The sequence below is a fragment of the Copadichromis virginalis genome, linkage group LG17, assembly GCF_057382275.1.
Source record: "Copadichromis virginalis isolate Kocher_CV1m ecotype Utaka linkage group LG17, C_Virginalis_male_GT1.1, whole genome shotgun sequence".
NCBI lineage: Eukaryota > Metazoa > Chordata > Actinopteri > Cichliformes > Cichlidae > Copadichromis > Copadichromis virginalis.
This window is the reverse complement of record NC_140634.1, coordinates 27,174,216-27,201,826: the sequence shown is the minus strand read 5'-3', so window position 1 is coordinate 27,201,826 and position 27,611 is coordinate 27,174,216. Positions and strand designations below refer to the sequence as shown.

General features: G+C 41.0%; 1 protein-coding gene across 3 annotated transcripts in view; it reads right to left on the bottom strand.

Moving 5' to 3' along the window:
- Positions 1 to 27,611, bottom strand: part of anks1b (ankyrin repeat and sterile alpha motif domain containing 1B) — a 274,373-nt gene that overhangs the window by 141,734 nt on the left and 105,028 nt on the right. For all 3 annotated transcript variants that reach the window (XM_085436749.1, XM_085436747.1, XM_085436748.1), the window contains exons 4-10: positions 27,039 to 27,191; positions 22,710 to 22,853; positions 15,972 to 16,047; positions 14,221 to 14,322; positions 9,458 to 9,580; positions 8,457 to 8,644; positions 2,235 to 2,366 (exon numbers count right to left, since the gene is read on the bottom strand). In XM_085436749.1, the coding sequence (XP_085292875.1) occupies positions 2,235 to 2,366; positions 8,457 to 8,644; positions 9,458 to 9,580; positions 14,221 to 14,322; positions 15,972 to 16,047; positions 22,710 to 22,853; positions 27,039 to 27,191 (918 nt within the window). The remainder of the gene's footprint in view (positions 1 to 2,234; positions 2,367 to 8,456; positions 8,645 to 9,457; positions 9,581 to 14,220; positions 14,323 to 15,971; positions 16,048 to 22,709; positions 22,854 to 27,038; positions 27,192 to 27,611) is intronic.

Below are 27,611 nucleotides of genomic sequence, written 5' to 3'. Positions count from 1 at the left end.
AAGGAAGACATTGCTCTTGGATTTGTAACTGTATTTTCACAAGGTTTACAGTTTTTTTTCTACTGATCAAGACCTCCCCCACTGGCCATTAACACAATTTCATTTTAGATTTCAGTCAGTTTACCTCTTGCAATTTAAACCCAAAGAGTCATGCTTATAGATTTCTTTCATTTACTACAGCAGCATGTTAGAAAAACTGAAACATGATGTTGAAATTGTGCTTCTTCATCTTCTATTATTACATTTATATATTTATATATCAATATTATATAGTACGATTTAATAGATTCACCAGTTTCACCAGTCTAGCCCACATAAGATGAAAGTGGGCTGTATGTGGCCCGCAATGCAAAATGAGTTTTATATCCCCGCTCGAAAGTTTTTAAATGACTAGCTTGATAGGGCTGTGGGAGGTTCCTGACCAGATTTCAATTAATCAAACACATCTATCTGATTAATATACTCATTTTCCTCAAATTAAACAATACACAGCACATGAATCAATTTTTATTTACCAAATATCTGATTTACATGTTTATATGAACACTGCCTGTATATATTAGGAGGGCAGGGTTCTTAGTCTGGAGGATATTTTGTAATCAATTGAATTTGACAACATCATTTCTGCTGACATACAGTAAGTAAACCAAAGAAATATGAATTTTCCAATGAAGAATTTGAATAATTTTAATGGCATTAAAGTATATTGAGGGGGGGGGGTTAAAGAAAACTTTAAATTACACCGTATTTCACTTTAACATGGTGCTTTAAGCGGTTTATTTTAAGGTTAGACTTTCTGTATGACTCATTACAAAAATCTAGCACTTTGATTGACAGCTTTAAGTGACAGCTGACAACCAGGAAACTAAACACTCAGACAAGAGACAGAGGTTAAAACACTACTGCGGACATCTAACGAGGGAGAAAGATGACCAGGGGGGACTGGTGAGCGCGCATGTTAGCAGATGTCACGTGGATTGATAAAAACAAAAGATTGAGATGTAAACAATGGTGGCGACTGCAGCACAGCTATTTTTTTTTAGACCCTATTAATCCTCTAAGGGGATGCAAATGCTTTTTTTGTGTGTGTTTATGTTAACTCTGTTTATCCACAATGGCAGTGGGAAAATCACTGCAGTGATAAGTTAATTATTCAGCAACGACTCGGTCCTTCTCTCCCTCTGACACTCTGTTCCTTCCACTTCTACTTCTTCAATAAAACCAGCGCGAGCACGCACGCACGCACACACAAATCCTCCCACGCAAGCTCGAGATGATGTCACACACAAAAAGCTGATGATACCGAATACGCTGTGTATACCCACATGCTCGCATTCAAAGGTTTAAGCTATCATGCACAGCGCATTAGTACAAACGCACACACTCGCCCAGGTGCAAACATCTCCAGGCGGTGTGCCAGTCAGGCCGGCAGGCTGCCAGTATACCAGACAGAGGGTCTGTTGTGTTGTAAATGTCAGATGTCCCGCTGTTTGTGCCAGCATGCATCTCCCTGCTAAGCACTCATTTAAACACACTTAATACACAGCGTGTGGGGCTGAGGGAGCCGGAAGGAAGAAGTAAAGATGGAGCGGGAATACTGAGAAGTAGTGTGAGTTTGGATCAAGCCTGCTTGTTCAGTAAAACCCTAAAAATCAAGCTTCTGTCCTACACAGCCTTTCTTTGTTGTTGTAATATGCCCATTTTTCCCCACAGGGATCATTAGCCTTTCATGTCGCTTCACTGTATCAGATATTTCAGCTGAGAGTTATTCAGAGTTCATGAACTACTCGTAAAGGTAAAAGGCTTAAAAAAAAAACAAAACTGGAGAGATAGGGAGGATCTTCAGAAATGTATGATAAGGAGATGAAGACAGAGGCAGAAACTGAGCAGAGTATTTAGAACTGCCAGGAGAGCCGGTCTCTCTAGTGACGGCTCATTCACTGCGTTCCCAAGGTAACCAGTGAAAGTATTCGCTCAGAACAATGGCAATATCACTAGCCTGTAATTTGTGTGTTTGTGTGTTGCTTTACTCTACATCATGTATGTTAAATAAGAATTGTGATGATGATATCATTCTTTGACTCTGTGCACACCGACACTACATTATAATGCAAATTAGGAGTCAAAACATCATCATCATGCAGTTAGAGTTAGTTAATTCACTGCATATAAGTGTGTGTGTGTGTGTGTGTGTGTGTGTGTGTGTGTGTGTGTGTGTGTGTGTGTGTGTGTACCTGCGACAGGCTGGAGAAGCCCAGGTTACGACAGCCATTGCATGGAGTCAGTGCTTCCCAGAAGCCAGTGGGACCGCAGCTCTTTTCTGCCTCATCTTCTTCCATGGCCGGAGGGAGAGGTGGTGTCGGCCGCTGTGAGCACAAAATTCAGAACACAAGTATACGATTGTCATTATAACAAGTAACCAGTAATAATCAGCTCAAAGATTAGAGGGTGTATGTGTCCCAAGAAGATTAATTGTCAACCGGACAAAGAAAAGACTGATGGTACCGTACAAAAGCCATTTGTATACATCAGCATAGATTTAGGAGGACAGAGGGTGACAGCAGTTATTTTCAAAGCTGCTATGACCAATATATTTACAGTAACAGTGGCTCGTGTAACCCTGGCACAGACAGAAACAAATTGGAATAAACAAGCTTTTACATTAAGACTGAATTAAAAGAACAGCAGAGCTCCTGAAGGCTCTGCTGGTTGAGAGAGGGGTGGGAGTTGGAGGCTATTATGAAGCCTTTCCAGGTGCCACTTATTGGTCAGAAGCAGCTCACTGTTGATTTGCCTTCTGGAAAGAAAAAAGAAGCAAGTAGGACCGCAGAGACTGGTCACCCACCTCTGCCATTCTCTTTAGCTCTACACACAGAGTTATTAAATTCATCTTTTTGGCTTCAGAGCACAATGCTAACGTCGCTCTGTGACAGCTGTGGGTGCAAGTAAGTGGCAGTTTGCTAAAATTATTTAACTTATGATGCTTATGGCTAAATGTGCAGCAGATTCACCAAAAACACTCTTATGGGATAAAATCAAACAATCAAATACATTCTTATCTAGAATTTCTTTCCCTGACTTTCTTCCATTACTGGAGATTTTGATAATTACAGTAAAAGCCAGCTTATTTCCCCTCAAAGGCACCATCTTTATCAACCTCAGTATCTCTTTGTGAAGCTCTTCATGGGGATCACAGCAAAAACCTGCAACCCTTCTCATATAACTACTTGAAATACCTGCACAGCACTGCTTTGGGCTAGTATGTGTTAGTGAGAAAAGCCCATTAATAGCAGAACATCTGAGGCTCACACGCAGTGCCCTTTCCTGGGGGCTCTTTGGCTCTCAGGGGACAGGTGTGCGGATGGGCTCTGCAGTATGAAGCGTCAGAGGGCAGATAAAGCCCACCTGATATCTCTGTGAACCAAACAACGCAGCCGAGGGCGTAGACCACAGCAGATTACAAAGACAAAAACACATATCGGCCGTCTCTAAAACTGCATATAGCTTTTACCAGGAGTGATGAGGGTGCACAGACTGAGGGAGGTCTCATGTTCATCATGCGGTGATTATCTTTAGAACAGAGGTCTAAAAGATGACAAGCGAGAGGGCAAAAAGAACAAAAAAAGAAAAGGATTAAGAGCGGCAGGAATGCAGAGGGCATGCTAAAGAAGCAAAGAATGAAAACTGTGCACCCAAATGAAGTTACAGAAGGAAGGAGAGACAGATGGAAAGAGCCAAAGAACGGCAGCGAGAATGGAGACGGAGGCAGAAAATGAGGCAGAAAGCGAAAGGTCACCAATCGCTCCAGATTGCAGAGGGCCCTTTGCAACACTTGAATATTGATTGATCTAAAAAGGACTGCAGTATTCACATATACATACTGCACTGTATGCATAAACAATACATAACCTTTCATTACAGTATGAATGTGATGCCAGCCAGTGTTCAATAGAGAGGACACAGTTAATTATTCATACTGAAAGCTGCATAGCTAATCAATATTACATTAGTTGTCAATGGGAAAGCTTTAAAGGGATAGATTATGACTTAGGGAAAATCACCTGCTTAACTACATGAAAATGTGTCTTTTATGTCTGTCTGAAAGCTTCTTAACACAAATGAGTTTAGTTCATTTGATGGAGGAAACACAAAATGATTTATACTTGGATTTAAACTGACTCCAGTGTAATGAGTTTAAGTTACACGAGTTTAAATTTTACAGATCAATATGAAACCCAATAAACCCTTAGACATTTCCCTGCACTACATGCACATGGCTCTGATAGTGCAGCCAACTGGTTAGTGAAAACTAACCATGCATAAAAAATATCTGTTGAAGAGAGTCTTTGCATGGATGAAAAACACAGTTTTTACACAGATTTTAAGTGGCTCGACAGATCCAGGCTCAAATATCTCTACAATGACTGAATGGGTTACGCTGCACTAGATTTCTTTCCTAATTGTTTGGACCACTAACACTGAAAAGTGTGATATGTCCCCTGATGGGAAGACAGGAACTGCAGGTGTGGCCACAAAATGCCATTTCCACAAAAAAGGAAGGAGTACATTTTCATATTATAATTATATTTAAAATGGGTTTCTTTTTTTACAAAATTAAAAAAAAAAAAAACAATCAAACTAATCAAGTCTGGAGTGAATTTTTTATATTTTATGTCTCATGTTCAGAGTTTTTACTCAGGGCTGCAAGTATTGTACAGATTTCCAACTAGCATGGAGAAGTCTTAATTAACTGGTCATTATAGACAATCATGGTTAGCGATGAATAAACAAGGATCAACTCCTAAATCTAACTGACATCTACAGCAAGGTGACATTTTTGGTGCAGAGAACAATATCGTGGCAAAAATTACATTTCAAACCAGTATGAAAAATCTGATCAATATGCCCAATAATATGATTTATTACAATATATCCTTACTTGATTCTGTGCTTAGTGATAGAATGTTAGTATCGGGAAACAGTAAATTTTATAACCTGCTAATCAGTGTCCCTCAACATATAGCTTAAAGCAAAGCTGTATATCATTATAGTCCTGCAGGGTTGTTAGCATGGCTACAGATTGGCACCAAATATTAGAAATTAAGGAACACATTTGATTTTTAGTCCAGACAGTACTTGTAAAGGGTATTTACAGGTTCCGGCCTCTTAGATGTGAGGATCTGATTCTCTGCTCTATGCATCATCTGCACGCAAAACACAGAAAGAGTCCAAGTAGGGAAAAGAAAAGTGGCCAGCAGGGGGCGAGCTGTAGAAAGAAGTCAGAGTGCAAGTCCACAAGAAAGTTTTCCTCACTTGACTTATGACCTCATTAAACACTTTTCTGTTGGGTTTATGGCCTCAGTCACTACCTTAGCTTTAATTCACGATGACATCCACCTTTTATGTACAGTCTGTGCTTTTCCATCACGGTTATTGGGATACACAAGTTCTGGAATTCTGGCTGGAAAAAATACACAATCTCAGCTTTGATTTGAAATACTTAGATAAGCATGTGGACTAAATTATTTAGTTTTGAATTATAATTGAATAATAAATTCTTGTGTAATAAATGTAAGCAAAGAATACAACCAGTGCCAGCAGACCAGTGGCATCAGATTATAACAAACACATGCTGGTTTAACCACACAGAATGCACATGCTAGTGCTCATTTGAACACAACTCACACACATTTCCACTCTGACTTTCTGAATTCACACTGTGCCAGCATTCTTCATGAGTGTATGCAATCTATGTGTGAGTTATTGCGCATATTTGCATTGTTCATTTCTGTACTATAGAGACATTGAATCGCATACTAAATAGGCCCGGCCTCAGTTTAGACAGTAGCCTGCGGGCACATATAAACACACACAGACATACACAAGCTAGGAGTGTCAGTAATAGAATACAAATTGGTACTTATAGAGAGGGGCACAAGATGGATTCAGGTAATTACAGCCTGAGTAAGACGTGGTGTACGTGTTTAATGTGCATGCACGTGTGAGAGAGCCTCAGCATGAGGTCTGTGCACCTGCTGCACTGTCCATAAAAGCTACTTGAATTACGCTGAAAGTGAACTTATTAAAGAAATGAAAAAAAAAAAAATTGGACTATTGATCAGCGTCACAATATTTTTTGCTGGAGTGTCTGTGCATGTGTTACTGTAGGGGAGAGAGATGGAGAGAAATAGAAAGAAAAATAGAAACAGACAAGCAGTAATAAGTGAGAAGCGCAGGCACATTCGATCGCATTTCTTTGGACAACCCTGTGAGTGTGCACGCCTGAGCGTGCGCGCACGTGTGTCTGTGTGTGGTCTAAAGGTTCAGGTGTGATAGATGACCTGTGTTTCTGTCTTTCTGGCTGATGGAATTGAGCCTCAGAGCCTCTTCGTCACGCTGTGCTGGCTGTTAGAAATAAACTGCAGGTGTGATTCTCTGGTCAGCTAACACTGATAAAGGTCATCCACTTCTTCCTGAGCTGAACTTCAAGCCATTAATGTCTAATCAGTTTTCTCCTGCGTAAGAGTGTGTGTGTGTATGTGTGTTGTGTTAGGAGAGTGTGGACAGATACGGGGAAGGCGTGAACAATATTTCAGCATAAATAGGCACCAATTTAGAAGAAGGTCATGAAAAATATCTGCAGGCTGTGAACGGATCTTTGAGCACAAAGAATAATTACAATTGTAAATAAACCCTGGACCTGTTTTGTTTCTGTAACAAGAAGTGACAACTCAACAGGACGAGCCAACTCAGCAGCATCAGTCTGATACTGCCCTCTGTAGTCAAAATAGTCAAAGTGCAGTCTTTTTTGTAAGCCAGAAGTACACAAAGTGCCCATTTTATTAGGTGCACCTTGTTAATACAAGGCTGATCCCGCTTTGACTTTAAAACTTCCTTTAAAACTTCCTGAAGGCTTCATGACGCAGATTCAGTGAGCTGCTGGAAACACTTCTCGTTCACATGGATCTCAAGTCTCAGACTGAGATATGCCAAGATGCAAGCCATGCTTTCATGCTGTTTACAGCTAATTCTGATCCCATCAACAGAATGTTGCAGCAGAAATCGACACCCATCAAACCAGGCACCATTTTCCAATCTTCTCTTCCTGTTTTTGGGTAAGCATGTGTGAACGGTAACCTCAGTTTCCTGTTAGCGTTCTCTTATCTGACAGGAGCGGCACCCGGTGTGGTCTTCTGCTGCCGTAGCCCATCTGGTTCAAGGCTGTGAACTCTGAGATGCTCTTCTGTACATCCTGGTTCTGACAAGTAGTTATTTCGGTCACTGCTGCCTTCCTATCATCTCAAAGCAGACATGCCCTTCTCCTCTGACCTCTGGCATTCAACAAAGCATTTTTGCCCAGAGAATTACCGCTCGCTCGATATTTTCTCCTTTTTCTCAGACCAGCCTAGCTGGCACAAACAACCACATCACTTTCAAAGTCACTCAAATCACCTTTCTTTCCCATACTAATGCTCAATTTGAACTTCAACGGGTCATCTTGACCATGTCTGAATGCCTGAGTAGCTGCCATGTGACTGGCCGATTCGATATTTGTATTAACAAGCAGCTGAACAATACCCAGTGAAGTGGCCTTGACAGTAAATGAAGATCTGCAGCACAGCTGGGCCCTGTGTGCAGTAAGATAAAACATCTTGAAGGACTAAATAAGAGCTGATAAGCCTGCAGAGAGAAATTCTTTTAGATAAACAGAGAGCCTGCCTGCAGTCAAACATTTATAGATGTGGCAGAAACATTTTACTCAGAGCCAAAATATTTTTCTATCGATTTTTAAGTCTTAATTTATTCTAGAGCAACACAGACATTATTGTAGGGACTAATTGCAATTCGGTCACTCCTGAAATTAAGACTTTCTGAGCCAGTGACCTCATACCAATCTTATCTGAAATTGCAACCATAAACTATCTAGTTTGTTTTTTTTCTTCATTTGGCAGATTTGCACTGACATTTGCACTTTTGTTTTATCTGTTTACTAAAACAGGAGAAAAAAAAAGAACAAGTAAAACAGAAAGCAGGCCAGCACAAAGCAGCCAACTAAAGGGATATTTAGGGGCATAAATCAAACTCCAAAGACAGCAGGAGAAAAAGAAGTGCTGCAAAACCACTAAATTCTTGTATTTAAGAAACTGGAATAAGGCCCGGACATTTACTTTTGAGTTAACCATCATCATAGTCAAGTGTCAGTTAACAGAAAAGTAGAAATGCATTAGTAGTTTTTCTTTTTGGCATGGAGTTTTTCAGAACAACTTTAAACTCTGGTGTGAGAATATTTAATTACCAACGAGGTGTTCAATTGCAAACTACCTCAGTGCCCTTTTTTCCATTTTTGCCTGGCTCATTACTTCCCACAAAATGCATTTACATGAGCAGACCAAGAAAGGAGAGGCAAACACCACAACCAAAATGCACCACGCCTCTGTAATAGCCTAGTGGCGTACCTTGCTGGCTCGAGTCAGAGTGCCGTTGGGTCGATCTGGGCGCTCCTCATCGGACAGCCGCCCGCTACCGAAGCTGTCCATAGAGTGGGAGGAGATGGTGTGGCAGAGCTCCTCGAATGAGTAGTCCCTATCCCGGCACTTTTTGATCTCATGAAGCAGTTTGGACAGTTCGCTTGTCACAGCATCATCTGAGGAGGATGTAAGAAATGTGATCCGTATCTGTGAAGCCAGTTATTCTCATACCGGGTACGCCAGCAAATATATTTTATCACCAAAACAACAAAGAAAAAAAGGTGGAAGAAAATCTTTTATATGCCTGTCTGATTTATTGTGAGATTAACCTGTTTGGCAGACACAAAACTCCTCCCCCGTCTGCTTCCTGCTTTGCTTTTGTGTCGCATTAAGGCACACTGTGCTAATCACTTCCTCCTGCTTCCCTCCACGACTCTCTAGGTAATCAAGGTAATTATGGGATCTGCTGACAATCACTGAGAGGAGAGCAGATCAGCACACACTCAGCAGGTTGCAATGTCATATTTGTAACACAGGGGGCAGTGCTGGACAAGGTAAGTGTGGAGTGGCAGTGACTGTTATTCTCCACTAAAGGAGCTGCTCTCCATGGCTTTATTCAGCCCATATTGCAAAAAGTAAACAATAGTTCCAATCAAGTTTAGTGGCGTTGTTCTTAGAGTAAACTGGACACATGCATTTGGATGATGGACTGGTCTGTAATGTTCCCTTATATATAAATAAATGCTTTATATAAATGCCTTTGTAGTTGTTTGGGTATATTACTAAACATATTGTAAGCCTTTGTGCAGAATGCATAAAGGAATGTGCTACATAGGTTGTTATTTGTTGTTATGTCATCTGTCTACACCCAGTTTCTGTCTTTATTTCTACCACTTCCTCTTTTTAGAACTAAAAAAAGCTGTATTTAGTCACCTCAGAGCTCACAGTCCAGTACTTCAGTTGTCACATGAATCTGTCTTCATACTTACTCTTGTGTCTCAGTGAAGGGGACGCGGAAGGCGAGGGAACAGAAGTTCGAGGTGTAGGGACAGGACACGTGCGGACAGGCTCCTCCAGGATGCTCAGCTTCTCCATCTCATCCATCATATATTCTACAGACACGTGGAAACAGCGGAGAATTAAGAAGATGGACGATGAAGCAGACAAAATGAAAGCAATGTGAATTAAGGGGAAAGTGAAAATATGCCAGGAAGACGGGAATAATGAGCAGAAAGGGCACAGAGTGGAGGAAGTTTGGAGATCGATCGAGGAGGGAGAGCGAGAGAGAAAAAAATCATTTCAGAGGCATTTTACCAGATCAATATAATAGCACAGCCATCAGTATTGTAAACAGCTTGAGCTGCATTCAATTCACACTTTTCCCCGCACCGCAAATTCACTTCACAGCTTCTGCTAATAAAGCAATCTGCTGTTCACGAAGGTAAAACAGAACAAATTATGTGGCTAGGGAAGGAAAGAGGAAGAGGAGGGGAGAAAAGGGTTCAGGTGAAGGGCCAGAAACAAAGTTCAACACTTGCTTAACTCAGGCAAAGCACACGAATACACTTGCAGACAGAAATTAGGTGGCAAATTCCCTGCAGAGTCCTAATGAGGGAGCCGGTTAATGTCAGGAGGAGTGTTTGTGCGTGTGGGTATATTTTCATTATTATGAATAGTGGCATTCAGCTCAGTAGTTATGACGAACAACCACATTTGCATACAACTACACTTAGTACTGGAATTTGTATCCGACTCAAAAAGAAAGACGAAATGCTTCGACAGATTTATTAAGTTCCATAAACAGCAGAGAACATAAAGTGCAGCGTCTTTATAAAATAATAAAATAATCCACTGAACTGTAGTACACAAGCAGTTGCTGATGGGTAGTACAAAATGAACTTGTTAATTCAAACAGTCGGATGAATCGTGTGCTGTGAAACAAATGAGATTCTATTCATAACGAGGTGCCTACGGCAACCAGAAAGCCCCTCGACTGGCACAATTGAGTAAATGACAAGTATTCTGCTCTTTGCGTCTCTGTCTGTGCGTGTGTGTGTGCTTTTCCATCTCCTCTCCAACAGGAAATGGCATGCAGCTGATCTTTTCACTGAGTCACAGCTGCGTCCTTTCCCTCTCTCTCTCACACATTCACTCTCCAATTTATGCTGAAGTCCAAATCTCTGTTTGCACTTCTAATTTAGAGAGACAAGCTTTTCACGGCTGTCATTTCTGACCAATATGCACAATGACATGAATTTTTGACTTTTAAAAAGCTACGTTCATTTCATAAACATATTTTCTAGCCTCACTTGTGTGCATATTAACAAATATTCCCCCAAACTGTGATTCTATATGCACAGCTCGGGATGTGAACAGCTAAGTCCAGACAGCTGCACTGTATTGACATCTTCAACCCCAGTTATCCACATAATCACTCTTCATTCTTGTAAATACAAGTGTGTAAACAAGCAAATCCACAGAACTGTATTGTAAACTCTATCCATTCTCTTCTGCTTTTCCAAATTAGGGTCGCAGAAGTTATTTTAAACTGTAGAGGAAATCCCAAATATACCAAATAAAGCTAAATGTTAGGAGTAGGTGTACAAAACAAGGAGCAAGAATCTAGTAGGTGGTGCTGCGACAGAGGCTATACGGCATTTGGTTAGCATACACTGACTGGTGAGTTACATATATCACTTTTCTGTCATTTAACTGTTCAATGATGTTGGTTTAAAATGAATGTCAATGTAGGAGGTCTGTATCAGAGGGAAAAGCTGAAAAACGTTTGAAAGTCCAAAATGTATGTCCTTCATATTTTCTAAAGGATTCTGGCCACCAGGCCTGGTGTTCGACTGTCTTGAATCTGAAGTCAATAACATGAACATCCTGTCTTGGATCAAAAATTCAAGCTAGTGCTGGTGTTATGATGGGGGGTCCAACTGGGCATTGTTTCAATTCAATTCAATTCAAATTCTTTATTGTCCCAAAAGGGAAATTAGTTTAGCAACAGGATAAAAGTAAACAAAAAATAATATAAAATGACAATAATAGTAGTAGAAAATCCCAGAACAGTTATATGGCATTTAGGAGACAGGATGCAGTACGGATAAAAGAAGTCTGGAGTCTTTTGGTCTTCCTCAGAGGTACCCTAAAACAGCGGCCGGAAGGCAACAACTCAAACTCACTGTGAAGTGGATGGTTTGAACAATTAACAATAGAATGAGCCTTTCTAAGCACATTTTTATTGTAAATGGCCAAAAGTCCATCTTACCAGCGCCCTGAAATTTTGCTAGCAGTTTTTACCAAAAGACCCAACCTCTTCTTATTCTTCACCATCAGGTTACCAAACCAGGCAGCAATACAAAAAGACATCACAGATTTGATAAAACTTCTATAAAACAAAGACAACATCTCAGATGAGACATTAAAAGATCTCATTTTCCTTAAAAACAACAGTCTTTATTGAACTTTTTTTAGTAATGGCATCAGCATGAGATCCAAAACACAGTTTATGGTCAAGTACCACACCTAGATATTTGAAACTCTCAACAATCCCAATATCAGCAGTTTTAACGATAGTGGGTGATGAGCTATAAGACTAAGAGGACTTCCTAAAATCAATAATCATGTCTTTAGTTTTTGACACATTTAGTGAAAGGAAGGAGTCATCACACCAATCCACAAAATCATGTTTAAACACCACAGCCTTGAGTATTGTTGCTGACCATGTCCATTCCTTTAGGACACAGTGTACCAATCTTTTAATGGCCGTTTCTAACAGGGTAACTCATCATTTCACAAACTCAAATCATATCAAACTGGTTTCTGGAACATGCACTCAAATGTTCACCGTACTCAAAGGGCCTCCGCCGTCACCAGATCGCAATCCAGTAGAGAACCTTTGGGATGTAGTGGAACAGAGCAATATTGAATCTATGCCTCGAAAAATTCAGTAAGTGCTGAAGGCAAAAAGCAGGTGTAACCCACTACTGCTGAGGTGTACCTAATAAAGTGCTGAGTGTACATCGTGTAGTTTCAATAAAGGGCTTGAACAGAGTCCAATTCTGTTATGTAGCGGAGACGCAGACCATCTCTAAAGCTCACTGCTCTTCATTAGCAAAAAACTAATTACTCAGAAGTTTTAGATGCTGGGTTTGGGGGCCGCTTTATGAACTGAAGAAGAGAATTTTAGCCCATTGTTCACTATACCTTTAGCTGGTTAAGCCTCCAGAGGTAAGCATGTGCTGTTTAACTCTGCCTGACTGATGAGAATCACAAAAGAGAACTAAAACTAAAAAGCATTTCGGGGAGCAACTAGCTATGTGAAATCATTTTTCAAGATGTGTGGGTAGGTTCTTCGCAACAACAAACCACTTCCACTTCACATATGTAACTCTGAAGCAAGTAGAAGGATAATAAAGCAACAACTACATGTTAAGGTTTAAAACACAAGACAAATATAGACAATTTTCCCCGATTTTGTTATTTGTTTACGCCTCAAATTGTTGTCGTGCTAAACGTGAAATAGGAAACTTGAATCACTAATTACATCTAAATTGTTCTGCCCTTTGCATCGCTGTGCGTTCCCTGGTTTAATGTCAGCTTTCTGTCTGTTATTTTCTAACCGTGGACGATTTGTTACATTCCTGGGGCTCAGTCTCTGCTCCCCTTTCTATCTTTGTCTCCTAGTTAAGACTGTTTAGCGGTTAATTTAGGCTCTCCTCGTTCGCCTATCCCTCCAATCCTGTCTGTCTTTATCTCACTCTCTTTAAATCATGCGCAACAACACGCCTAACGTACACCCACAGACTACACAATGACAGATAGCGAAGGCCTCCAAGCCACAGATTAGAGCGTTCAAACTGAACCTCATAATCACTTCAGGATAAAACTGTCTTTAGAAGGTGCAATATGGAGAATCTTTGGGTCCGCGGGGACTGCGGCGCAAACTCACACAAACAAGCATTGGTTGCACACAAAACCCACTGCAGCAGGACAAGAGCCAAAACAGGGTTCTTAATAGCAGGTGCAAGGGCAAAAAGTCCACAAAGAAAGGCATCATTTACTTCACTCATCATAGCTCGTGGTTCTAAACTTCACAAGAGTAGAAACTCTTGTCAGAGCAGATAATTTTTTTAACTCATCAAAGCAAGAAAAGCAAAAATGAAACTGATGCCTGGGATGATTGTTGCATTCCAGTTAGCTGAGCCTTTTCCAAATTCAACCATCATTAAGGATTTTAACAAGGGATTTTCCTGCTTTGACAAGTTGGGATGTTTGAAACTACTATTAAATAGCAAAGCAACAAAATCCAATATGAAGATGTAAGTCTGACCTTTTATGGCATGCCAAGGTCTTGCTGCTCCTTCACAATGTGTGTCGATATTAGTATTCATTTATACACTGCTGGAGAACATCTATTATAAGGGTTCTTAAGTGGTTTAGATATGGACTTTATTGCACAGTAGTCATCAGAAATACCATAGTGCTATTTATCCACTGAAACTTCCAGAATCTTATTGATAACAATCTTATTTAAAATCCAGCTAAACCAGTGAGACAAAGAAAATAAGTCAAGGCTAACAGTAACAGTGCATTCAAACTAAACACATACAGGAGCTTCCATTGTCGCTGGTGAACTGTTAAATCTTTCTTTTTGTTGTTATATATTTAGTGAACTTATATAAGATTCTTACACCTGAAATGCCCCACTTTCTCAATTCATCTAAATCAAAAGTGTGTGCGTCTTTACCTTGGATGAGAGCAGTGATCTGCTGGGATTTTGGTGCGGGATGATCCCTCAGAATCTCCAGAGCCGTTCTTCCTTGGCTGTCTCTTAGATTGGTGTCGATCCCTGACACACAAACACACCCAAGAAAACGTGCATAAAATACAAGAAAAAGAGGGGGAAAAGTCAACACCCATTACTTAGTCTAACAATACAGGACCTACTCAGGCTTGCTCATGATAATTCACCTTCACCGCAGATACACAGAACTAAACACATTCAAGCGCAGTATACAAAAATAAATATGAAGTCAGATCTGTAAACACACCACTCAGTCAGAAACACCAGGGAGCATTTTTTCCAAGATTATAACCCAAATGTTTTGTAGATGAATGCAAATTAGTCTCACACATACACATTCTTGCAATGCTAAGTCACAATCTCAGACAATGACACATAAAAAGACTGCATTCAAAGACTGATGCACAATATCAAATAGGCCATATGTGAAAATAAATGTCATTCCAATCGTTCTGCTGGGTACCATCAGAAATGTACTGTAATAAAAGGACATTTACACCTAAGTTAGCATTTCAGGTTTTTATTTTCCCTCCTTTTCCCTCCTTATTTCTCATGTGGTTTGTACATTTATAAATGAAGTCTGTAATGTGATTAGTGCTTCAAGGAACTGTAGATGTAAAAAAACCAGCTTCCCTGGCTTTTTTATTTATCGAAAATAACAAATGTGTTTAAAAGAAAAATGTATTATAATAATAACGGCTTGTTGTTTAATGCTCTTCATGTCCCAGAGTTGTGCTAAACTTAGCTTACTGTTTAGTAGCATTCAGTTTTTATTTAGTTGTTCTTAACTTTCTATTTTTAGCCTTTTTAGCCTTTATTTGAGCGGTCAGTAAATAGCAGACCAGAAAGTAGCAGACACTCTAATGACTGGAGGCCCCGCCAAGCTCAGACGTTGCAATGCTCAGAGAAAGTACAGAAATAACCACATTTACCTACTCAACTTGAATGTCACATGATCCTTTTCTGTGATACTAAAGGTTATTTCTTTGGTCAAAAAAATGACTGATGCTTACTTGATAAAGCAGTTACACCAACAAGCCATTCTCTACGCGTAGGCATTGAGGCCCATCCTACACCTCTACAGTAAACCCACCTACCGACAGGCAATATTTTTAGCTATATCGGGTTAGAGCTCAGTGACTCTGACAAGTACAGCCCTGCTTTGATCCAGGATGTTAATAAAATCAAGGCAAAAGGAACATGGCCACCCAGAGGAAATCCTGTAGGAAACAGGAAGTGCTGAAGGAAAGTAGGTGGAGGATGGCAATGATGTCAAAAGGACAACAGTGTCCAGGCTGTTTTAGTAAAAGTACTAACTATACCCACATGACTTTGAGCTACTAGTTAAGACAGGAGCTGTTCTACCTTCGGGAATCTTTTTCAGTCATTGCATAAGATGACATAAGACAACACATCCTAATTATGCAGTTGCAGAGAAACTGGCCAAAACAATAACAAAGCTTGAAGTGAGGAAGAATTTAGCAAACAGATGTTTGGAGTTCACCTGAGGGCAAACTGACTCACAATTTAGGGAAGGAGAGGGAAAACACAACAAAACAAAATTCCAAACATCTAGCCACAGGTTGAAAAAAAAAAAAAAAAAAAAAAAAAAAAAAGAGGGAGAAACAAGGGAAACACACATATAAGGAAACACGCACAGTTTTTGTTTAGCCGGGGTATATTTATAGACCCACCTGAGTCAAGCAGAAGGCGAACAACATCCATCTTCCCAAAGAGAGCTGCCTCATGGAGGGCACTGCCATTCTCGGTCTACAAGAGACAGAGATAGCATTTGTGTATTAATATTAAGTCACTTTAACAATTCAAAGTGGAGACAAAAATAGACATCAAAACCAGAAAGCACAAGAGGCGTTAAAAAAAGAAAGGAAAGGGAACTGGGATTAAAAGGGAGCAAAAGGGCAATATTTTGATTTGATACAATCTTTTTTTCCCCCCCCCTCGCTGGCAGTTAAATGAAAGAGATTCAGAGAGATTAAAACAAGTTACATTCCCTCGCCTCCAAACAGTGCGAGGCCACAGCGATTTCAAACCATTACACAAGCAGCAGGCGCCTGTGTGGAAACGTCCCACTTTCACCTCACCCTACGCTGGCCCGTATCAGCCTCCAGTCCAACTAATAGAGATATTACAGATATGATGCAACACACTGAAACCAGCACGGGGATGGTGCCAGTAAGTGTCTCATCCCGTATCAGCAGTGATGAGAGAGACGATTATTCTGACAAGGATACATTTAAAAAGTGCAACAACATAAAGAACAGCTGTTTAATCACACAGCCTGAGGGTGAACAGGACCAAAATAGCTAGACTTAAAGGTGTAGAATTTTTATGTTACAGCATCCTTTGCTGATGCTAATGACTGATATCCTAGGATGTGGAAACACACACATCAGAATGTTTTCCATACCAGCGGGCAGAGTAAGCAGAGTAAGCAGCTTAAGAACAAACAACCTCCAAACAGTTCCATCGAGCACTTAAAGCCTCCTCCACTAATGCTCCACCCCACAGCCAACAAGACCCAATATTCACTATCAACATGCCAGACACTAGAGTACATCCACACAGGGTCTTTTTATAACAGATTCCCTTCCTGACAAAACCCAACAGATTTTTTTATTTAACTAAAGTCAAATCTATTTTAAATAACCTAAAGTTAAAATTTATTGGAGGGCCAGTATTGGGCCGATATTATTGGCCAATATTTGGTACTTGTTAATATATCAGTAATGGCATTTATTAAGGCACTCTGCTGTTGCAAACACACGTACAGTACAACTAGCTCCATCCTCCATGCTTCTCATGAAAAAGCGACAAATTGTCAGTGCTTGGGAGGAAGCGAAGCGTGGCTATATGTGGACAAGTTTTACATTTGATACCAAGGAAAACAGGATGCTTTGTAAACCACGTTGAGTAACTCTCAAGGGTAATAAAACAACAACCTTTTACACTTTATTCTACTATAATCTTATAATATTTAGTCTAAATTCTAACTAAAACGAAAAAACTTTTTAGTCAAAGGACTATGACTAAAAAGTCAGATCTATAAATTGTCCTAAAAAGGTCCTATGTTGGTCGGACTCTACCAAATAGCGCGCAGTGAATTTGTCCACTGTATTTCTGCTTCAGTCAATTGTTTCCATACAATCAGAATAATTAGCAAAAATAAGCTACAAAAATAGATCAGGTCAATAGGTAGGGATGCTATTACTATGTTAATCATCATTCAGCTACTTGAGACTCACGTCCTGCAGTCCAGTTGACTCATTCTGCACTTGAGATGAGCAGCAAGCTGGAGGGCCACTCCAACCAGAACCAACAGGAGGTAATGAACTGCTACTGCTATGCCTACCTCAGCAAGGACTATTAGGTGCAGCTGGGAAGACTTATACACACACACACACACCCCGCTAATAAAGCCAAAAACACAACGTGTATATATATAAGGGAAACGCTGTAACTAGTTTTACTTTGATGAAGTTACTGCTATATAGCTTAACAGGACATCATGATCCTGAAGGTCTTTCTGGAACATTAAACATACTAATCTGTGCATGTTGCTGGAAGCAATAGAGCCCATCGAGGATACTAAGGACTTCAACATACACAAAGACACGTGTTTCACACTAGCAAGCCACACACACACACACACACATGCTGAACACGTTGCATCCTTCATAGCTGGCTTCCTGACAACACAGATGAAACCCTGGACTGAATAGAAGTCCCAGCCGTAATGAAGACAAATTATCTGGACGACAGCCGACACTGCCAGGAAATTCTGCTCGACGCAACACTACACCACATCAGTGTGATCGTCTTCTGCAGGAATACTCAACTTTTTCTGTTTCCCCTGACACAAAGGTGTTATCGCCACAGAGAAGGGATTGATGGCAAAATGAAGCTATAACGCCATATGCGACAGCTCCTCTGTCTTTTGAAAGTTAAAAAGGTCAAAGGCCCAGATCCCTCGGAAAAATCCCGCAGGTGTGAATCCAAAGTGGAAACAGACGAAATGTCAAATTTGTAGCGCCTGCGAGTTTATCACAATGTGGATGTCTCCCCTGCAAAACAAAATCTCTGCTGCCCTCATGCATGAAAGCGGAGGTTGTATCTCAGGAAGAGATCCACCCCCTATTCTAGTACACACATCTTGCCCTCCTGAACCTCCTTTACCACTTCCTGTCCTGTTTCCCATAGCGATTATGCAGTGATGTCATGAGGAATCAAGGAAGGCAGTTCTTACTCCGAGTTTCCTGGAATTGAAAGGCAGATGAATCGGTTTAACGACAGCACGCAGAAATGTAGCACTCACTGCTCATGATGGGACGACGAGGTAAATGTCTGAATGTGAATGCTCACATCATCCCTCTTACTTATGCTTGACAAAAAAATAGGACTCTATATTAATCAAAACAGCTGCACTGCAGGCAATAATGACCTAAAGCATATTTTTGTGCAAGACAGTGTTGGAAATAGCAGTCAGCTGTGTTTGTGAACAAAGATGTGTGTATCTATACTAAACTTTTGCCCTGTGTTGGCTATAGGTCACTCAGTGGCACGTTCCTCCATACTGTAGGGATTTCCCCTCATTATTATGGGAACAGACAGAGGATGAAAGAGTGTGTGAGAGCAAGAGAAAAAGAGAGGAGAAAAGAGAGAAAGTGCGCTGCATGTATAAATTATTCATCCTCGCTCACACAGACCTATATGGCATGACTCCAATTACTGACCTGTACACACACACTCTCTCTTTTACACACACACACACACACACACACACACACACACACACACACACACACACACTTTGCTTTCCATTCTTGGAATGCCATCTGTGAGTCACCCACAGCATCCACTCTGCACCGTCAACATTATAGTACAGTTCTGACAGTGCGGCCTTGCAGAAAATACAGAGAGAAAGAACGAGCGAGGCAAGAGGAGGGGGAATGGAGAAGAGCGGAAAGCAGGTGGGGAAAAGAGGACAACTCGACACTCGCTGTGTTTCTCACCTAAGTGGCATTAAAAAAGCCTTTGCTCTTCAGGGAAGCCATTAAGTCTGCTTGTTTACCTGATGTTATTGCAACTGAACATCAAATGCAAACAGCCACATGGGGCTTTTACAAAAGCAAAAACTGTATATTAAAGGGAGTAAGGTCCGAAAAGTGTAGCCAATGCTGTGGAATCATTATTGCTATATCCATCTTTTACGTGCAGTCTATGAGTAAAACCAGGAGAGTCCAATTACCGTGCAACACGGAGATTAAATGAAAACCCAATTTAACAGAAATGCCTACCATTACAGTCGAGCAGTGTTTGACCCGTTCCAGGTCAGGTGACATGTGTAGGCTCACTCTAATTGACTATCAAGTTTAACCAACCAAAGAGCCAATTTTACTCGCCAAGTGTGCAACAGCTACTCTCATCCAACGTATGATAATGATAGCTAATAGAGCAAAAGAGAACTCGATGCCTCTATGCATTATTTTCAGCAACAGACACGAGCGGAGCAAAAGTCAAGGGTAAACTAAGGAGACGATTTGAGATATCAGACTTGCAGCGCTCTTGATCAGTAGGTAGAGAGGAAAAGTAAGAAAAGGGGAGAGCGGAGGATTTGCAGACGTGTGAAGAGAGATGAGGCAAATCAAAGGCGTGTAGTGTTCATCTGCTCTAGACACATGGAGCCTCAGGCCAAATCCCTGCAGAGAAACACAGCCCTGCTCTTCAGATCTGAGCAGGCATGCACACATTCGGGCATAAACAGACACCGCAGCGTGTAACAAGGACAGAAGACAGAGAAGATAGGTGCAGTGCCACTGAGTCATGCATATCCTCACTGTGAGAGCCTCACAGTGATTCTCATATCCAAGAGGTCAAACTGTTTTCATCCTTCCAGATATGGAATCCACACAGACACACATCCACGTCCGTGCCCATCAAATTCTTCTTTGCTACACATTCTAATGGACGCTGTCACAGTACGGCAAAAAAGCTCATATTTGTCTTGTAGTCGCAGACCCTCCTCCATCCACATGCTATTTATACTGTATATAAACTGTACTTAACACAGCCCAAAAAAAAAAAGGGGGAGAACGTAGCATCTGTTACGTCGTATGTCTCAGCAGTGAATGATAATAGAGTCAAATCAGATTTTGGCACCAGCAGAAGTTAACTTCTAGAGTCTCTCAGATCCACATAGCAACAGCTACACGTTTTAGATCCATAAAAGCTTCTGGGGCACTGAAGGAAATTTCCTATAAAGGCTTTGAAGGATTGTTTTGTCGCATATGTGTACAAACTCTGATCGATCCCTGTTTCTATAGCTTCTAAGCAGAAATGTCCCTTGATTAAGAATCAGCAGCTTTAGGGGGCTTTAGATTCTGACTGAGCTCTGAAACTCCTGGAGCTGCTTTTCGGCTTCGATTCTTCAATCCAACAAAACCAACTCCAGTAAAGAAGCGTGAAACAACAACGTCCAACACTGTAAAACAGAATTTTGAGCCTTTTTAAATAAAAACTTTCAGTTTTATCGTTGCAATTATTTAGTAAATCAGCATTTCTTTTTCATGTATAGATGTATTATTGAAATTGTGCATTTCTTTCTTATTTTAAGACACCTCAGGGATTAAATGTGTAGTTACTGATACTGACAGAAAAGTGGCATTTCACTAGTACAGCCTACGTAAAATCAAAGTGGGCTCTATATGCCATTTAATGTAAAATGAATTTCACATAGCTGTTTAGACCTCTGTCTTGTTTAAAAGCTCGTACCAGGACATTGTTTGCAGTGAAGTAATATTTCTGGTGAAAATGTTCAATTAAAAAAAAGCTAATTTGTTTAATAAAATATAGAAATACAAAATATGGACTTAAAAGTGGCTAATCCCAGTAAATTATATCCATACAGTGTCTGACGTTTATCTCCGATCAGGTGATATTGGCAGCAGAATAAGCATCAGTACTCCTCCTCAGGCATCCAAAGACCTCCATGCCATTTAAGATACAGCGCATGCAGTAAGTTCTGGGTCTACCCTGGGGTCTCTTAACAGCTGGCCACACCTGGAAAGACTCCAAAAGGTACTCAAGAGGCCTCCTGAGCTGCTGCCCGAACCACCTCAGCTGGCTCCTTTCCATACAAAAGAGCAACTCCTGGTTAGTGTAATCTCTGCCAAAAATCTCATAAGCCTTGTTCTAAACTACAAATTGTAAAAGGGAAATGAACTTTAGCTGCAAAGTATGCGTAATCTCATTCTTTTAGTCATCCATAAGCTTGGAACATAGAACAAGTTGTAAATCCTAAGCCTTGTCTTCAGTCCACATTCTCTCGTCAAAAAACAATCCAATTAATGCTGACTTTGCAGGACTTCAGAACAAATACAACTGTTTACCAGCTGTTTTAATGAATAATGAATTTAACCTGGTTCTAAACTACACAACTTCTGTCAGAATGGCTTGCACATTAGACACCAAAACCCCCAAGCCAGCATATAATGAGTGATGACCTTATAACAAGCTGTGAGATGTGAAAAGTATCTATAGTTGGTCAGCAGGTAGCTGCAGCAGTTAGCACTGTTGCCACATGAGAACAGCTGACAGCTGGGACAGGCTCTTGGATAAGTAGTTAAGATGCATGGATCTATAGTTGGACAATGAATGAACAAACAATCACAAGCGGTTTTATATTTTGAAATAATAGCGCCATTATTGGTACACATTGATGATCTGTCCAGATAAAAAACGAATAAGCCCACTAAGCCAATGATCAGCTGTGATGTTCTTCTGTGCCGGGTCAAAATAAAGCTTGTGGTGTGAGCAATCCAGTAATAAGTCCAAAGAGAACCGTTAACACAGTAAAGGGCTATATTTCTACATTTAAGACAAGTGATCAAAGTCAAACAGTTCAGCTTTTCTCCAGAGAAAGACAACAGTGCTCAAGAAATCAGCAAAGCGTGGCTGCATTTTGACAAGACTTCACAAAAGCAAATGGTCCAGAAAGGGTCGGGACTAAGTTGTATTTGAATCGCCCAGACAATTCAGAATACACAAAAAGACAAAATATAAAGGTGAGAAGAGCGGAGAGGTCCAAACATCGCATCAGAAACCGAGCAGTAATGAAGCTCCACATATTGTAACCGACACCGCGTTTCCCTTTCCTCTAATGAAAATATAAAGAGGTGTGTAAAAGGAGGGCCCTCTCTGGAACACCCTGTCCTCTTTCTTCTTATTTCTTTCTCTCTTACAGTCTGTTCTCCCAATTAATTATACATCCTTCCCCACCACCAAACCATAGGACCCATGTAACACATAAATATACATACAGTATATGCTCTCTGATCAGATGAAGGAAGCACATAGATTCAAAAGAAGAATTCGGGAGATTAAGTTTAAAAAGGAATGTGGTGGTGCCTTCTTACCACGCAGTTTACGTCCATGCCGGCCTCAAGCAGAGTCTGGATGGTGCTGTGGTGTCCGTTGCGGGCAGCCAGGTGAAGCGGAGTGTGTAGCCGAGTGTGACTGGTCATGAGATTGGGGTGGGCACTCACCAACATGCGCACCACCTGCCCACAAAAAACACAGCCACACGTTAATGACAAAAACAGCAAACATATAAAAACTAGGCCACTTGTCACCTTCTTACACCTGCTAAAAGCTAAATTGCACCAAACACGAATTTCAAAGCGAAGGTCAAAGGAAGGCCTTGCTTCATTTTGTAGCCATGTTAGCAGGATTAAAATCCAGAGCAGCCACCTTGGACCTTTTATTAATAAATAAAGCAATTATATTATTTGTCATCCAGAATTAGCGCACATCAGGCTTGTGTGGTTGGGTGTGGTCATTTAAAACAAGGCTTTGCATATCACAGCACATACAGGTCTTTTCTCTGTAAACCCTACAGATGATTGAGTGGGAAAATCGCAGTAGATCACTAGTTTGTGAAATATTAATAGACCCAGTCTGCAGAAACACTCATGCCCCATCCAATCATGCACCTTGGTTTCACATCATCCACTCGTCATTGGATCATCAACTGGAGAGGATGCTTGACGATGAGTTAGTGATGCTGTCCAGAACAAGCCTATGACTTAAAGTGTGATAATACTTTCCAAAAGGTTGATTCTGTTCATCTGGACGTAGCGTTTTGTGGGAGAAACGTTTTGTCACTCATCCAAGTGACTTCTTCAGTCTCAGCTGACTGCAGGTTTCCCCAACCTTATAAACAGTACATTTGCATAATGACTGAAACCAGCCCACTGAAGGAACAATGGGCTGGGAGGTCAGTTCCTTAATCTTAATTATGCAAATTCTCATGACCATTGATCAACAACCACTGACCAAAACCCACTGATCAAAGACCACTGATCAATGGTCATGAGTACCATTCACAGAGAGTTGGGGAATGGCTGCAATCACAGCATTGTAAGATGGTGAAAGATGTACCCTTAGGCCCCCTCCTCGATTCAGAGATGGTCTTTCCCTTTTCACGTAAATGGCCTCCTTGACTCTGCTCTCAAACCAGCGTTCCTCCCTGTCCAGGTTGTGTACATCCTCATGCTTGAAAGAGTGTCCACTGGCCTGTAGGTGTAAATAGACTGCAGAGTCCTGGCCTGACGAGGCTCTTCTGCGTTGTGCCATCCGCTTCGCCAGAGGTTGTTTGGTTTCCCCGATGTATACATCTTATCAATCCTCCTGGCACTTAACAGCGTACACCAGGGGTAGGCAACTCCAGGCCTCGAGTGCCGGTGTCCTGGAGGTTTTAGATGTGTCCATGATCCATCACAGCTGATTTAAAGGGCTAAATGACTCCTCAGCATTTCTTGAAGTTCTCCAGAGGCCTGGTAATGAACTAATCATTTGATTCAGGTGTGTTGACCTAGGCTGGGATCTAAAACCTGCAGGACACCGGCACTCGAGGCCTGGGAGTTGCCTACCCCTGGCGTACACTATGTTACTCTGTTTGTGTCGGGGGACCCGATCCTTGAGGTGGACCAGTTTTTGGCGCAGCGTGTTTTGGGGTTTAAAAGCCACAGAGACCCGGTGTTTAGAAAAAATGCGTCTCAACTGCTCCGATACTCCTGACACATATGGGATCACTACAGGTTTTCGCTTGGGCAGCGGTTGTCCTTCTCTCCTGGATCGGCTGGAGCTTTCTTTAGGTGTCTTTCCAGCTTTGACAAAAGTCCAGCTGGGATAACCACATTTACTCAGGGCCTTCTTGATGTGCTGTTCTTCTGCCTCCCTGGCCGCTGTGTCAGTGGGGATGGTGTTCGCTCTGTATTGTAGCGTCCTGATGACACCCAGTTTGTGCTCCAGTGGATGATGAGAGTCAAACCTTAAATACTGATCCATATGCGTAGGTTTACGGTACACGTCAGCTTTTAGTGGTTGTTGATCAATGGTCATGAGAATTTCCATAATTAAGATTAAGGAACGGACCTCCCAGCCCATTGTTCCTTCAGTGGGCTGGTTTCAGTCATTATGCAAATGTACTGTTTATAAGATTGGGGAAACCTGCAGTCAGCTGAGACAGAAGAAGTCACTTGGATGAGTGACGAAACGTTTCTCCCACAAAACGCTACGTCCAGATGAACAGAATCAACTTTTTGGAGATTTACTTTCGTGGATGATTGAGAATGCATCAAGATGTAATAATACTTGTACTTTGGATTGCTTTACAAGTTTCTTCCTTAAAACAAGGCACAAATTTAAAATGTCCTATTAGTTGTTTAAACCTGCTACCAGCAGCTGTCATTTTACAGGACAAAATCAACAGTCCAGAAATGAGAAGTCTGCTTTAGTATCACCAAACTTTCTGTAAAATTTCTTTGCAAAATTCAAAATCATAAATTCAAGCTTGCAGTTCCTGATCTGCTTGACTAAGTGGGACGCTAAGTAAACACTGAAGATGGATTATCAGCAGGTATTTTTACCTTTTTCAACCAATCGTGAAAGAAAATATCCTTTAAAACTCCTGTCAAAAACGCCAATATATCTGTGGTAAGAGGCTTCTGTGCTTTTAACTGATAGTGAATGACGTTTGTTTAATAACTCAGCTCGCCAACAGGCGGTTCTCTCGAAAGCTTCCTCCCTTTAATGTGCATCTTTGCGAGCGCGTGTGCGTGCACGTGTCGTAAACTTTTGCCCTGTGTTAGTTACATCTCCATGCAGCAGGAGCTTCCACCACAGGGATTTCCCTTCATTATTATGCAGAGAAAGGAGAGGAGAGAGAACTACCGTGTTGCCTTTATAAATTATTCATTCACTCAGACAAACCTGTATGGCTTGACTGCAATTACTCACCACCTTAGCAGAAAAAATTTGTGATTGCATTTGAACATCAGCAGGCACACGCCTCTGTGTGGGATTGCGCTCGCATGTGCACGCTTTTTGTCACGTTTTTGTTACACTTCTTTGTGTCTGCCTTTCTGTGGAGTAAAGGCAGTATTTGAGGGTTTTTTCCCCCAACACATATTTATCAGTTAAATTGAATTAGCAGTAGAGGTATGGAAGGTCTGATTCCTTTGCCCTGTTAATTCTTCACCTGCTGCTTCACTTTACCGGCCAGTGAGGAGCTTGGACAGGATACACAGTGCACGAACAGGTTAAAATACGGTAAATCATCCACATACCAGCCTCCTAACCAGTAATCAACAAAAACATGACCTAGACTGAGAAACCAGTGTGTATCTTTGGGGGAGAGGATGCTCTTCAAAAATCTTTACAAGAACAAATACCTGCATTTAACCGCGCTTTCTTTTAATTACGATCTCTGCTGCCTTTTGAGCAAAGTACTCTGTAAATAAAACGCAGCTAATTTATTCTTCACCCCAAATTGCAGAGGATTTGTGCCTCCTGTCAGCTACATTAAAAGCTCAGCTAATTATATTTTTTTACCCATTTTGTCACTTTGAATTTTTTTTATTTTATTAATGTCGTTGGAGTTTCAATTCAATTTTAATTGCAAATTAAACTGATTAGGGAGCAGATGTTTGTATCACATTCTTATGCATGGAGTGCCACCTATGTCCTCTATATCGAGCGGCTTTTATGGAAATTAAAGCTTCTCCAATGTAGAAAAGGTCAAAACCTAAACAGGTTGAGGTATGTTTTTATATCTGTTTTGACTTCAAGGCGTTGCATGCTCATTATTCAGGAGAAGATGCATCCGTTAAGTAAATATTAAAGTGCTGGGAAATCAAGGTGATGACGTTTTAACCATTTATGTCTATATTTTATAGACGCACCTATACACACACATATATGTGTATACACACACATATATGTGTATACACACACACACACACACACACACACACATATACATATATACAATTATTGCCTTCAGAACTGCAGTAACTCTTCAACGTAGAGATTCAACACGGTGAAGGAAACATTCCTTACCTCTGACATCAACAAGACATTTTAACCCAGAACTGCTGTTCACTAGATATTTTCTCCTTTCCTACTCTGGAGGGGGGTTGTGTTGGAAAATCCCAGCCGATCAGCAGTTTCTGAAATACTCAGGCCAGCCCATCAGGCACCAACAACCATGTCACATTCAAAGACTTTAAAATCATTTCTGATGTTCAGTTTGAACTTCAGCAGGTCGTCTTGCTACGTGGCTAAATGCACTGAGTTGACTTATTGGCTCAAACTAAAACTAAAAGATTCAAAGCAGTGCTTCCCTTCTCGTTTTTCTTAGCGTCAAGTAATGATGTTTTCATTGATCAGATATTCTCACAGACCTGCAGTCGGCCGTACAGTGCTGCCAAGTCTAGAGGACTCTCCTGTCGGCTGTTTCTCATGGTGGGGTCAGTCAGCTCCTGCAGCAGTACTGAAACCACCTCAGAGTGTCCATACTGGGCTGCACAGTGGAGTGCAGTTTCCTTCTCGTGGTTCTGTGGAAGAACACGAAAAAAATGGATATTGAAAAGAGTGAAGTTGAGGGAAGGTGGGGGGTAGTGAACTTAGGAATTATTGGAATAATAAAGTGTCAGAGACACAAAGTGAAGTGAGCCACAGAAACATGGCGAGATCCAGGGAAGTGATGAGAAAGGTGATGAAATTTTGAGAGAGATAAGGTTAGGAAAATGGAATGTAAGTTTGATTGCAATATAAGATATAAGAAGGTGGTGATTTATAAGTAGGGCACATGTGGGTGAAATGATTGAGATATAAGGGAAGAGAGGAAGGAGGAGCAGTTAGCTTTATTTATTGCCCCAGTGATATGGGGCATACATACAGTGATATGGGGAAGCTACATTTCACTGCAGAGATTTCTGCTACACATATGAAACACATATCTCAAGTACTATATC